Source organism: Phascolarctos cinereus, unplaced genomic scaffold (assembly GCF_003287225.1).
Source record: "Phascolarctos cinereus isolate Bilbo 61053 unplaced genomic scaffold, phaCin_HiC Scaffold_4;HRSCAF=312, whole genome shotgun sequence".
Classification (NCBI taxonomy): Eukaryota; Metazoa; Chordata; class Mammalia; order Diprotodontia; family Phascolarctidae; genus Phascolarctos; species Phascolarctos cinereus.
Window position 1 is genome coordinate 76657095 of NW_027555847.1, and position 14793 is coordinate 76671887.

At 36.9% G+C, this 14793-nt stretch overlaps 1 protein-coding gene across 1 annotated transcript in view; it reads right to left on the minus strand.

Moving 5' to 3' along the window:
* ABCA13 (ATP binding cassette subfamily A member 13) overlaps window positions 1-14793 on the minus strand; it is a 482687-nt gene that overhangs the window by 48429 nt on the left and 419465 nt on the right. Inside the window, 1 exon segment of the mRNA XM_078151686.1 lies at window positions 5785-5919. Coding sequence (XP_078007812.1) covers window positions 5785-5919 — 135 coding nt within the window.

Sequence of the window (14793 nt, forward strand, 5' to 3'; positions counted from 1 at the left end):
TCAGTTATTAGTACTGGAACTAGAGGAAGAATATCAGCACAATCCTTGAGGTTTGTAGGATTATTTATCTTTAATTAAATGGTAATGCTTTTTTGCCATGTATTCTGACTTCTTTTTATATTATCTATGTTATACTTTGTTGACACTTCTTGCTGCTATAAATGTTCTGACCAAAAGGAGCCCTGAATACTTCCTTTCAACTGAAATTAACCAGAATAATACCCAGAACATGAATAAAGACAGATTTCTGTCCTTTTGATAAATCAATATTAGTATACCATAAAACAAAGGGCACTAAAAGATTTTCTTTTGGTCAGGTGAACAATAGGAGTTTTCTTATGAACTACCTCCATCAGACCACCGTATCTTTTCCTTAAAACCTCATTTTAAACAGTAATAATACATACAATGAGGTAGATGATACAAAGCCATAGAAAGAATCTGAAGTGACAATTAAAGAAGGATAGGATCTGTTGTCTAGACAATCTGGTTACTATTGTGTGCTATTACCTAAAAGTTTAGATTTGAATACTGTTCTTCCTATTACATTAAAAAGAATCAAATCAGTTAAAATAGAAACTCTATTACAAACTTAATCTTGAAGTTCTAATTAAAATCAAATTATAAATTTCAAGACATTCTAAAAAGAATGAATAAATTTCTAAACATAGCCTCTCTTCACCCAGCAGTAGTGACTTCAATTGAATTACCTTCTCCACAAATCCCTTTAACATACTTATATAATAAGTAGTACAAGTTGCCCCACTGGAGACCCACCTGGCTGGTTCCAGTTGGGTAACACAGCCTTTGCCCTTCCCTCCCCTCCCTCTCCTCCTTCCTCTTTCTCTGTTCACATAGAGTATAATACCCTTACCTGTTGGTACTTTTCCCAAAGGAATGTAAATTTTGATCTCTAAAACCTCTCAAGACATCTTGGGGTTTATGGACTAGATTTCTTTCTTAAGGACCACACCTTAAACCCAAATCACTCTGGCTCTCACTGATTGGCCAACAATATGTCCCAACTCAAGTATCACCTGATCATGATTTAGGCTCTGATGGCTCAGAGTGAATGTAAATAGCAACTGTTTCTGTTTTGGCCAGAAACCCTAAGGGTCTTCCCCTCATATATAGTTTTTCTTTCTTTTGTACTAGATACAAGGAGCCGTTCTTTCCCTCATTTCTTACCTAGCCTTAATCACTGAATGGGTGTTGCCTCAATCAAACTGATACTTGGGAAAGACCTTAGCCTTAAAAAGTCCACCTGCACCATCTCCAGTCCTCCTGATCACTATCTGGCGGCTCTGGAGGAGAAACTCAGGTTGGTGACTTTGCACAGCCCTCCTTTACTTAAATCCAATTTGCTTACAAGTCATGGTATCACTTTCCTGATGTCATGGTCCTCGTCAAGAACAAAGGACAAATAACATAATAAATATGTGGGTGTAAAACTTTTCTAATATCCTTAACCCAAATCCAATGTAAAATCCTTTAAGAGTTTAAAAATAAGACTAAAATATACTCTTAAATCCAATGGCACTTCTATGGGTAAGCTCAAGTATACCATTCCATTCTTCTGTTAATGACATTTGCTAATCACAAAACTGGTCCATTTAAACTAATTCACTTTCCAAATATTTTGACGAACATTTAAAATAATCTTCTTTCAGAATCTTAACATTCCATTTAAAACCATCTAGAATAGCTCTTTCCTTGACCCATCCCAGGTAATCATTTAAAATGGTGAGATACTCTCTTGATCCAGAGAACCCCACAAAATCACACAAGTCCGGGTCCACTTCAAGAATACCCGTGAAACAGCCCAAGCTATCAAGGACATGCATAGCCAAAAAGCTACCAAGTATTTGAAAGACGTCACATTGAAGAAACAATGTGTTCCCTTCGGCGATATAATGGTGGGGTTGGCAGGTAGGCCGAGGCTAAGCAGTGGGGTTGGACACAGGGTTGTTGGCCCAAAAAGAGTGCTGAATTCTTGCTGCATATGCTTAAAAATGCAGAGAGTAATGCAGAACTGAAGGGTTTGGATGTGGATTCTCTTGCCATTGAACATATCCAGGTTAACAAGGCTCCCAAAATGTGATGGCGTACTTACAGAGCTCATGGTCAGATCAACCCATACATGAGTTCTCCTTGCCATATTGAGATGATACTTACTGAAAAGGAACAAATTGTTCCTAAACCAGAAGAGGATGCTGCTCAAAAGAAAAAGATATCCCAGAAGAAACTGAAGAAACAAAAGCTCATGGCATGGGAGTAAATGTGACATTAGAAAGCAAATAAAAGTGAAATGAAAAAAAAACTATCTAGAATAATCATAAAAGAAACTTATATATTATAGAATGAAGACAGACCAGTTTAGAGTTACAAATTTTCCAAACAGTCTTACATAAAATGGTCAAATCATTTTTCACCTTTCCATTGTGGCAGACAAATACTTTAGAACCTTATTTTTCAGAAGGAAAACTCAGTTCCTTCAATTATTTACCAAATACTTGTAAGCTGTTTTTTAACCAATAATTTAATTTGTATCCAAGTCAGTGCTGGCAAGAAGAGGATTATTTTGTTAAATTTGCAATCCCCTTCTCATAAACTGTCATAAGTTGCTTTCAATATTGGTGCACCCAATACAGGCACAACTGAAGAAAGGGGAATGACATAATTCTTAAAGGGTTTTACTAACTGATCCTAAAATTAAAATATTCATCAAGTTTATGACAGCAATTAATCAATTCTTCTTTTGTTTCTTTAGCTGTCTACCTAAAACAATGTGATAGGACTACTAGCTGATGGCTTCATTCAATTTTAAGGCAGATGCAAAAAGGTGGACCAGAACTTCTAAAAGCATTTATCCTGTGATGTTATAAAATCAAAATTCTACTTTATTAAATGAGTTATTTTACATAATATGAGCATCGATATAATTACAATTGTAAAAAACAATTACAACAAGGATGGACTGTTTTTCAGGATTTCCAAATCAGGGCCCAGCTGTACATTTGCACAGAACTGTCTTTGCGTGAAGTCCAAAAAGGAACAACATAAAAATGAATGTTTCTGGAGCCAGTATGCATTTACTGATAAACAATTTGTTAGAAAAGCAGCCTCAGATTTGTTACCTAAGGTATGAGATGGTAGAGGAGTCAATAAGTGCCATGAATTCACCTGTATGATCATATTATTTCAGGTTTTTTTAGATTTGGTTCAACATGCTAGATTGCTAAGAATTTTATAGAATTTCCTATCTAGTGCACTGGCTATCTATCCCAGCTTTTCATCATTTGCAAATTTCGTAAGTATGCCATGTATGCCTTCAAAAAATGTACAGTGATGAGGTAGAAAATAGTGCTTGAGGTAGATGGAGCAAGCAGGACCTGAGACAGGAGATAAAATGCAGGATGTGACCAGCCAGAAAAGTGATCAAAGAAGACTATGCATTGAAGCCCCCACCATGGACTTACCTGTGTGCTTTCACAAAGCACCCTCAATTCCAGATCAATTCTTCCCCTCCCCTTTTCTGTTCTCTTTGCTTATCACCTCCAAACTACCTGATATCCCAGACATTTTGGAGTCATCTTGTTCCTCTCATTCTCTTATCCTCTTCCCCCATTCCATAAAATTGTATTTAAGCCATATCTTTGACCTAGCTAGCCGCCTTTGCCTCCTACTGGAAGCAGGAGCCACTGTTCTCTTTTAGAGGAGCAGGGCCTGAAGCCTATGCTCTGCCTCCCACATGGAGTAGAGCACTTTGGGGCTCTGCCTCTTGTGGAGCAGACCTGCTTTGGTACAACACCCCCAACAAATGCCTTTCTTTGACTTGGAGATTGTCTGAGGGAATTCTTTCAGGACACTAGGCCCATACATCTATTCCTCATCATTTCAGGTAGCACCCCAACATTCTTGGAGTCCACCCTGAACTCATTACCAGTGGCTACAGAGAAGATCTAAGTGAATTCTTTCACACCACAGTATCGCCTGTATTGACTAGTCTGCTATGAAAAAAAATTGATATTAGTCTGCCATGACTTATACTTTCCTATTTTGATGACTTGTTCTTGATTCACCTATGCAGGCTACACTACATAAATAGTTTTCCCCTAGACAACCATTCTTTAATAATACATTATAGAATTTTGCCAAAAATCCAAGTCAAGCTTTTAGGCCTATAGTTCAGAGATGTCACTGTATTCACTTTTTATGAAAATTGGCATAACAGTTGTCCTCACCTAACCCTACAGAACGTCTTTCATTCTGTACAAACTTTTAAAAGGACAGATCTAAGTTTTGATCTTGAGAAGATCCCACTTTTACATACTTCTCCCTCCAGAGATGTATACACTTAAGAATAAGCGTTCAATGATTTGTTATAGCTGAGAATTGCATGAACTCATAGTGAAACTGTGGTCCTATAGTCAAAATTGCAATTTATGTGCAAAATACTAAGGTATTATCCTATGAGGGTTGTTGAGAGGCTCCCTGCCCCCAGAGGTTTCCAAGCAGAAACTGGATGCCTGAATACAATGGGTTTATGTTAAAACAGGGATTACTGGAGGGTGGTCTGGATTAAATAGGTATTAAGGTTCTTTCCAGCTCTAAAAGTTATTTTATCTATTCCCAGGAACATTTGAAAACATAGTCAACAATAGGAATATCTACACTGAAATAACAGCATTGGCCCCCTTAGTCCCTTTTTAGTACTAAGACTATGGAATGTCTACTAAAATATCATATTTAGCTAATAGATTTATCCACTCTCTTAACTGCCATTGTGAGTATATTTATAGCTATACTAATTTTTAATTGTATAAAGAGTTTTTTAATTTCTTCTTCTTAGAAAGAGCTCTATCCTCCCATTCTCTCATTTATTATGGTCAAGGGAACCTTGTAATCATAGGAGAGCAAAACCCTAAGAATTTTCCCTTGCATTGAATTATCATGGTGATCTTTACTATCCTGAATTAATTTGGGAAACTGAGACCAATCAAATTTGACGTTTGGTTATTATAATGCACAAATGACAAGTACTAGCTGACTGATGTGATTTAGCTGCATCCGCTTGACTAAAGAAACTGCATTCAGATTAGCAACATTTTAAATTCCTTTGTGCCATGATAGTATTCTTAATGCCTTAGAAAAGAATAGTCATAGAGAAAGCCAACATTTTCTCATTAAGGTGCAAAAAATTAAATGAAATTTAGCATTTATATTCTGTATAAATAACTGAGTCTTTGCATATTGTGTTTTATATGTTTCTAGTTAAGTATAATAAAAGTTAGAATGTTTGTGGGAGTGCGGGGCTGGAAATGGAGGTCTCCAGACCAAATATTTCAGGGAAACTTGAGAAGAAAAGCACAATGTATAGCTTCAGTGAAAACATGGCACTAGGAATATATCAGGATTAAACAACACTGCAGTGAACAAATATTTAATGGGTATCTATATTATATCTTACCATGTAGTATTCCTGCCTAAGGAAAAACACCATGCCAAGAAAAGGAGAAGAATGTGAGGTTTAAAAGAGGAGAAAGAGGGAACTGGGATACATTGGGTATTGAACAGTTTCACCAATTTAAGGGTTCACTTTTGGCCAGTGTTTGCTCTACGACAATATGTAAAACAGTTAAAAACTGAAATTCATTTATGTATGCAAATATAGCCAGACAAGAGGTATAGCCATTTCTACTTCACAGAATTGCAATTCAAATGGAAAAGCCATTTTGGGTCCTGTTTCAAGAATATCAGTTTGATGATATTCACACTTCTTACCAGTAAGAGAATTTCAGGTTTTCCCACCAAAGCCAGAGCAGTGGATAGTTTTCTCTTCGTTCCTCCACTGTAGGTATTTACTGGTTTTTCAATGTGAGCCTCAAGGTGCAGTTTATTAACAAGTTCTCCAGCAACCTAAAGAAAAGACATTTTGTAAGCTTTTCTTGCTGAATATATTATGGCCTGCATATTTTTAATTGAATGTAAGTTCATTGAGGTCAGGGATTATTTCATTTTTGTTTTATATGCCCAGTGTCTAAAGTAAAGGTGCCTTGAACATAGCAGATGCTTCATAAATATTTAATGAAATTATGACTTTTTAAATTAAAATTGTAAATCACTCGTTGCCGTTTCCTCTCTAAACATAAAATCATTATTTTCCAAATAGCAAAGACATTTTCAAATGAATGGTGTTAATTTTTATCAAAGGGAATCCAGAGCTGGTAGAAACAAGACCATGAGTTATTCCGCCTTTCATCCTACTCTCTCACCTCCTTATACTCACACATGCTGTCCCCATCACCTGGAGCACAATATTTCCTCCTCTCCACATGTCAAAAGTCCTTCTTGCTTCAAGTCCCAATGTAGGAGCCATGAAGGTCTCTGAAGAGACCTCCTCTGAGGCAGATGAAGATGAAGATGATGATGCTAATAGCCAATACTTATAGAGTACTTTAAGGTTTGCAAAGTGTTTTACATGTTACTTCATTTGATCATGCGTGGAAACTGTGAGTTCCTTGAGAGCAAGGACTGTCTTTTGCCTTTCTTTGCATCTCCAGTGCTCAGCACAGTATCTGGCACAGAGCAGGTGCTTAATAAAAGTTTGTTGATGGAATGATTGCTCCTCATAACAAACCTGTGAGCAAGATGCTATTATTATCCACATTTTACAGAAGAGGAAACTGAGACTTAAAGAGGTTAATTAACTTGCTCAGGATCACAGAGATAGTGTGTATCTGAGGCAGGATGTAGTTAATAACAATAGTAGCACTTACATCATACTTTAAGGTTTGCCAAACATCTTACAAATATGACCTCATTTTATTCTTACAACAACCATATGAGATAGGTGCAATTTATACCCATTTTTCAGATGGGGAGACCTAGGCTGAAGTTAAGTGACTTGCTCAGGTTCACATAGTTAGAGTCTGAGGCTGGATTTGAACTCAGATCTTCCTGGCTCCAAGCCCAACAGTATTCATTTTACCACCTAGTTGCCAAAGTCAGTTATTCCTAACTTCAAGTCTAGCATGGAATCCATACCATCTAGCTATCTTCTGGGAAATGAATTAGTTTGGGTATTAAATATACAGGCCCCATTTAATTCACTTAATTGGAGGGAGGGAGGGAGGGAGGGAGAGAGAGAGAGAGAGAGAGAGAGAGAGAGAATGTTCCCATTAAGCACATAAAATCTCCCAATGCAAAGATTCTGTTTGCAGCATGATGACAGTTTTTGTCATGCATTACCACAAGTCCAACCCAGCCGTGCCTCAAGATCAGGTTACATATCAGGAGGGACTTGCAAAGATTAGAACACCTACTTTGATGTCTAGGAAGACAGAGAGCACCTTGACTGGGGTATGACAACTCCATCCTTTAAATTAATCCTGATGTTTCCCCCCACTTCCAGGCTGTTAGTGCTAAACAATAACACGGAATGAGCCACATGTTTACGCTGTGCTAGAAACATAGTTGATGCTACTTTGCCATGACCCTCATAGCTCCTTTGAGTGGCCTGTCCCAGTAGTTTCTATATATTAGTAACAATAACAACTAAGATTTAAACCATATTTTCACCTATGTTTTTTTTTAATCTGACCCTCTCACAACAACCTATGAAGATGATATATTATTATTATCTTCAACACAGCTAGCAAGTTACAGAGCTCTCTGGAATCTGTTTCTCCATCCTTAGATCTGGAAGTAAAAGAAAAATAATTTCCCTGGGCTATGGCTCAGGGTCAGGGTCAGGTATCCTAACAATAAAATATGTGCGTATACTTTATAAAGTCTTTTCTTCCTAGTGAGCTTCTAGGCTTAGCTGCTCCGCTTTCATTTCTTCCCTGAAGTCTGAGTAAGATATGCCCACAATCCAGATGCTTTGGGAGTCTTTGGATAACTGGTTTTGCTTACTCTCCCTTATTGATGACTTGGACAGGAAAGGCACTAGGTCCTGAAACTGGCTTGGATTAAAATAGGGCAGAGCCTTTGCTCTAAGTTCAGACCTGATGGAAGAGATGAACATAGATCAGTCTCACAGTTTCATCTGGCAGGATATTGGTGCAGAAGTTTGAAATCTTCCTGCTCCCTTCTCCAATCTGACCCCAATAAGGATTCATTTAGCTGCACAAAAATGATACCAATGATTTTTATTTATGTGAATGGCTCTGGAGTTTATGTTTAATTACCATGGGGTATACTAATAACCATTTGCATCATTAAAAGAGTTTCTGATTAACTATTGAAAATTTTATTTATATTTAACTGAAAACTGTTCACTGATTCTGTTTATTGTTCATGTAACATGGTCATCTGTTTACAACTTAAAAAAAATTATAGGGAACATTGGTAAGGGCTTGATCTAAAAGCTAAAAATGTTCATTGAGTCTTACCACAAATCAAGGCAGAGAAGAATATACTTGTAATGTACTTATCTGTTTACATGCAATTTCTACCCAGTAGAACATAAGCTTCTTTAGGGCACAGATTGTTTTGTCTTTGTCTGTAATTGCAGCAACAAGATCTAACACACAGCCTGTTAAATAATAAGCACTTAATGTTTTTGAATGAGTGGTTGAATGAGGTAAATAACAAGGCAATATGATTCTGGAACTATTTTAAATTGCCATTGATGATCTCCTTGACACTGAGGCAAAGAGAGAGGAGCCTTGTATATGCCCTCTCCTGTTATAACCCCTGCCATCTTCAAACTAACCGACTTTTTGGTGTAAAGTGAGTAGACACATCGATTCTTTTTTATTTGAGTGTTATTACCACCCAAGTGAGCCTGCAGAAAACCAAAGGAAAACAAAGTTGCCCTGTTTGTCTGTGAGCAGACATCAAATGGCTCACTCTTACTTGCTTAGCTTGGTTCCTTAGCTTCAATTTGGGATTTCCTGGAAAACAATTTAAATACCTACAGTCACATGTTTCTTCAAGTGAGAGACTAAGGCCAGCTACTTTCTACTTCAAGTGGAATTGATACCTATTTTGCCCTATTTCCTTCTCAAACCAATAGAGACTGCTATCATTGTAGTGCCTTTGCTATATCAGGAAAAAAAAACTGCCTTAGGATCCACACTTCTATTCTAAAGCCATTCAATAAAAAACATTTTAAAATACACGACCTTATTGCACGTTATACTAGAAAGCAAACTGGCTCTGAAATCAGAGTCCCTAGGTTCAAATTCCACTCCTGATTATTATTACTTGTAGGACCTTGGGAAAGTGACCTATTCTCTCTAGGGCTGAGTGACCTCATCTATAAAATCAGGAAGTTGTGCTTGATAACTCCAGAAATCACTTGTTCTAGAATGTGAAGAAATAACAGAGGAAGGGAATAAGCATTTATGTAGCACCTACTATGTGCCATCATTAATGTTAGCATTATGTGCTATATTAACTTTACAAATATTATGCCATTGGATTTTCACAACAATCCTGAGAGGTAAGTGTTGCTGTTGTCCCCATTTTATAGTGGAGGAAACTGCGGCAAAGAGAAGTTAAATGACTTGATCACATGGCTAGAAAGTACCTGAGGATAGATTTGAACTCAGGTCTTCCTGACTCCAGGCCCACCATTCTATCTACTTGTATCACCTAGCTTCCTTGTATGATCCAAACCTTAGGAGAGAAAAAAATCCCAATGAAGTAAGCAGCATATCATTATCTCCATTTTATAGATGAAGAAACTGAGGCTTAAAGAGATTAAGTGATTATTTTTTCCCAGGTCATGGTGACACACTGCAGAGATAGAATTAATATCCAAAATTTTTGGTTCATAAGTCCAGGATTTTTTCCATATCTTCCATGATTGAAGGTACATTCTTGTAGTAAAGGATTATGCCATTTTATTGAAAATTTATTTTTCTATAACATGTAATTTTATTTTAAAGCATATTTTAAGGCATTTGTTACTTACTATAAAAAAAAAATCTACCAAAGAGGAGACACAATATAAACCAAGATTTGCATGTCATGAAACCATGAGCTTTCCTGGCTAAAACTTGTTTATCAATAGGTAATTGTATAAACCTTGCCTTTTTTGCTCTCAAGGAACTTTTGCTGCCTCTCACCAGGACACATCTTAGAATTTAAAAGATGCAGATGCCTGGCCACAGGCTCTCAGCAATTTGCTTGTAATCCCAGTGTTAAAACCTTTACAGGGCTTTCTCCTGTTGCTCCCTAATTGAGTTATTGCCCTCTAAACTCTCTGTTGAGAGAATCTTATCTTTTACTACAGCAAACTTATGTCAGGGACCTTACTTCCATTTCTCCCAGCATAGTAGAAGAATCTTAAGAAAATCCTTATATATGCATATAACATTGTCTACAATGATAATAGTATCCTTGTGATCAGTTTAAAAAATCCTTAGGATTCATACTGCTATTCAAAATCTATTCATTTCTCATTTTCTTCTCCCAAGTAAGGAATGGTTGAAATATACTGTAAGTTATTTAACCATCTGTGCAGTTCACAAGTTATTTTTGGTAAAACACAATAACAACAGCTTTCTGGCAGTTTTAGCAAAGGGGCTAAACCTCTAGACATTATCACTACCATCACTTTTGAAACCCATGTGTGTATTGTATAATAACATTGTCACCACCATCACCTTTGAAACCTATGTGTATATAATATAGACTGATAGAGAAAGCTATAGATGGATATGGGGATAGAGATATACAATGTAAATGTACATATACATATATGCTTCAAAGCATATGTGAGTTCCTCAAGGGCATAGACTGTCTTTTGCCTTTCTTTGTATCCCCAACACTTTGCACATTTCCTGGCATATAGCAGATAGTTAAAATTCTTGTTTACTGATTGCACACTATATTTTAGATTTATGTTGTAAACATTTACTACATGTATACATACATGTATGTATGCATACAACATAGAAACACATATATAGTTTTGTGTGTGTGTATATATATACACACACACAAAATTCTGCTATTTGCCTCTATTCCCTCATAAATCATAAATCACCTACCTCCCAGGTTTCTTGCAAAGACCAACATACTTGTGAAGGACTCAGCAGGGTTCCTGGCACATAGTAGGCATTTAATAAATGTGAGTTCCCTTCCCTGCCTTCCCCTTTTAACTCTAGCAACAAGTTTTTTCTGTTCATCTCATTATTAATAGCTAACTTTATTTTAAAAGGCTGAATCATGTGCTTTATCTTCCTTTCTCATTATACAATCAAATAAATCAATGAGCATTCTAAGGTGGGTTGTTCATACCAAGTGCACAGATGATAGAAATGAGTAGAAATTATTAGACAAGAGAATCATAGTCAGCCTCATAGATTTAAGAAAGAAATAAACATTGATATCACTGTCATTTATTATCTTCAAAAAGTAGCTGGTCATGCTCACTTACTTGCCAAAATATATGACCATAGGAAGGAGAATCTCTTTAAAGTGTTTTTCCTGGAATCCCAAGTTAAGGAAAGGTTCCAGCCAAGTAACTAAGAACTGATGGTCTGTTCATGGATGAGGTACAAATGTATTGGATTCCTTTAGTACTCTGAAAACACTCTTTTCAGATAGCCAACACAATTGAAGTAGCTTTAATCAGAAAATCCAAGGTTGCTACATTTCCTGACATATTGTTTTTTGTCATAGATCATAAAAAACACTCTGTCTGAGTTGTTGCTGCTGAGGGATATCACCTAGATTGTGATGTGCCAGAAAGGAAGTGAAACCCTTTGATTATTAGATATGTTTATCATAAGAATGCCACAGTAATCGTAACAGTAAAAGGTAAAATGATAAGAAATTCTGTGGTAAAAACACAATGAATGGAAAATGGTGCCAACAGGACCTTCTGTAATACTGTTAAAGATCCATAGTCATGTCAATGGGAGTATTACCTCCACTAACTCAGGTCACAAAGTCTCCGTTCTCTAGTACACAAGTTGTCCAGAGTGGCTGTGAACTAAAATTTTCATCATTCTCTGGCCAGCCTAGGGATTAAGTTCTCCAGACTTAGCTAGGCTAAGCCTCTGTAAGGGAATATAGAATTTATCCTTCAGCCTGTACTTGGAAGGACCTGACAGATCTGTGCTCTCTTGTCATAGCCTTTGAGAAGGAAAGAAAACTTTCCCACCTTAAGGCAGCAATGGAAGAGTATCTTAATGAAGGAAGTAAGGAGTGTTTTACATGCATTTCTTGATCTCATATAAATTGAAAGCCAAAGCTATATAATGTTAACTTCTGTTTATGCTATTTTATGTCTTTCCTATCAAAGAAATCCCCAGGAAGCATATTATATATATAGAATACCCCACCAAACAACTGTGATACTTTGTTGAAATCCCTGCAGAGATGCCACTGGGAGTACAGGTAGCAATCATTGCTAGCTTCACATGTAATCAAAACCATGAACGTGCCTTACGATTAAGCTATGTGGGGATGCCCCCCATAAGTTGAGCATCATGGTATGGTTTTAGCAATGCCACAAAGTCCTGCCTTAAAAAAATTCCCACCATCAGTCCAATGTGGTACTGCCATAACTCACTACCTGGCCTGAGATCCCTATCATAAAAGGCAATCCTTTAGATTTGAAAATAAAGATAAGGATATTGTCTCTTGAAGGACACTATTACAACATACATATATTATTTGGATAGAGAGTAGGCTCAAAAGTATTTTATGTATGTGTGAGGGAGGTGGACAAAGGAAGGGAATTGTATCTCTTTCTTATCCCAGTTGTTGATTAGAATTCATTAGTTCTCAAATTAATCAATTATTACCACCTTGTCAAGTGAGAACAAGTCCTAGGCCTTAGGACACTGGAAGGAAATAAAAATTGGGAGGACAATTTTTATCTATTTTACATTTTGTTTTAGAACCAACGTTGATGACAAAAGTGAACCCTTAAACTGGTGAATATGTTCAATATTCAATGTATTCCAGTTCCCTCTTTCTCTTCTTTTAAGTCTCACATTCTTCTCCTTTTCTTGGCATTGTATTTTTCCTTATCCAGGAATACTACATGGTAATGTATAATACAGGCACTCATGAAATATTTGTTCACTGCTGTGTTGTTAAATCCTGATATATTTCTAGTATCATCTATTTATTGAAGCTACACATTGTGCTGGATAACTCCTCTTCTCAAATTTCCCTGAATATTTTATCTGGAATTCTCCATTATTCCCCCCATAAAATACTCTAACTTTTAGTATCCTTAACTCTGTGCACCTCATATTCCCTCTATTGAAATGTAAGCTTCCTAATGATAGCGATTGTGCCATTTTATCTTTGTATCACCAATGTCTAACACAGCGCCTTGAACATTGTAAATGCCTAAGGATTTTTTTACTGCACCAAGTTGGCCCAAATTATCTCCACAGAATATGAATATCTTTTAGATCAAAATTATAAACAACGGGTGTGATGGAAGAAGCTGTAGCCAAAATAACTGACCTAATTTCCCTCCTCCTTCCTTCCTCCCTCCCTCCCTCCTCCTTTCTCTCTCTCTCTCTCTCTCTCTCTCTCTCTCTCTCTCTCTCTCTCTCTCTCTCTCATTTTCTCTCTGGTCTTTATATCACTGCAGATCTCCTCATTTACCATATGATTCTCACTCAAAGTGAGAAAAAAGATGGAAATCAGGACAAACTGTGATAAACTGCAAATAAAATTTAAACACACATAGGTGCAGAAAAATCTAATGGGAACCCATGTAAAGTGGTCATTCATGCTTAGCAGTATATCATCTAACAGACCTTTTTCTAACAATACACTCACATTATAAACAAAGCAATTTAGACCTTTTCTACTCTAGAAAGGTGAAATATTAACAAATTCTGGGACCTCTCCAAGGTCAAACACTGTTCTTCTGCAAGAGAGTGCCAACTTTTCAATTATATATCCACACTTATTCTCTTAGGTTGCCTCAGGCCCCAGAGACAGCTTTGTCCACTAAATAACCCTTTCATTCTCAGTTACTAATCACATTCTGGTTGATAAATTATTTTTAATCTAAGTAGGTATATTTTCCAGACTGTGCTAGAGGCTTTGGTGTAGACAAGGAAAAACAAACAAGCAACCTTGGTTACATCATGCTGTCAAGGTTAATGTCTCAGGAAGTGACCAAGCGTTGATTAAGGATTAACAGGCCAGATGGTCAAGAAGGAGAAAAAACGGCAAATTTCTGAAGAGCTGCCTAGGTTTTCTATATCTCTTTCCAGGAGATCCTGAGCAAACTGAAGGTGAAGGAGGTGCCTATTCCTTCACTTCTTCTGCCCCAATCAATTCAATTAATTAAGCATTTATTAAGTGCCTACTACATGCAAGTTATTGTGCTTGGTGTTGAACTTTGAGAAATCAGAATGAAGAAGCAAAATCAATATACATACATACAGATATGCAAGTACAGATGCATATGCATGTACAGGAATATATGTGTATATATTAAATTCTCTGAGTCTGGCAAAGTAAAAAAAGGGAACTATAGGGAAAAGCTTTAGGTCAAGGTGAGGCATCTTAAAGACGGGGGAAACTTGGGAATGACTGTAGGAAACAGCCGAGAGAACTTCTCCTGCCTCCAAGTCTCTGGGTCTCTGGTTGCCTCCTCTCACTCCCATCACTCCCCACACACATCACTCAAGAAGTAGTATCTACTCTATTCTCAACCTTCCTCTTATAACTCTGCCCCCTAATTCCCACACTTCAAGATGACCTATCACTCTCAAAGTCTACCACTATTTCACTCACTTAGTAACCAATTTTCCTCCACTTCCTTATTCCTATTGAGGGTAACACCATCCATCT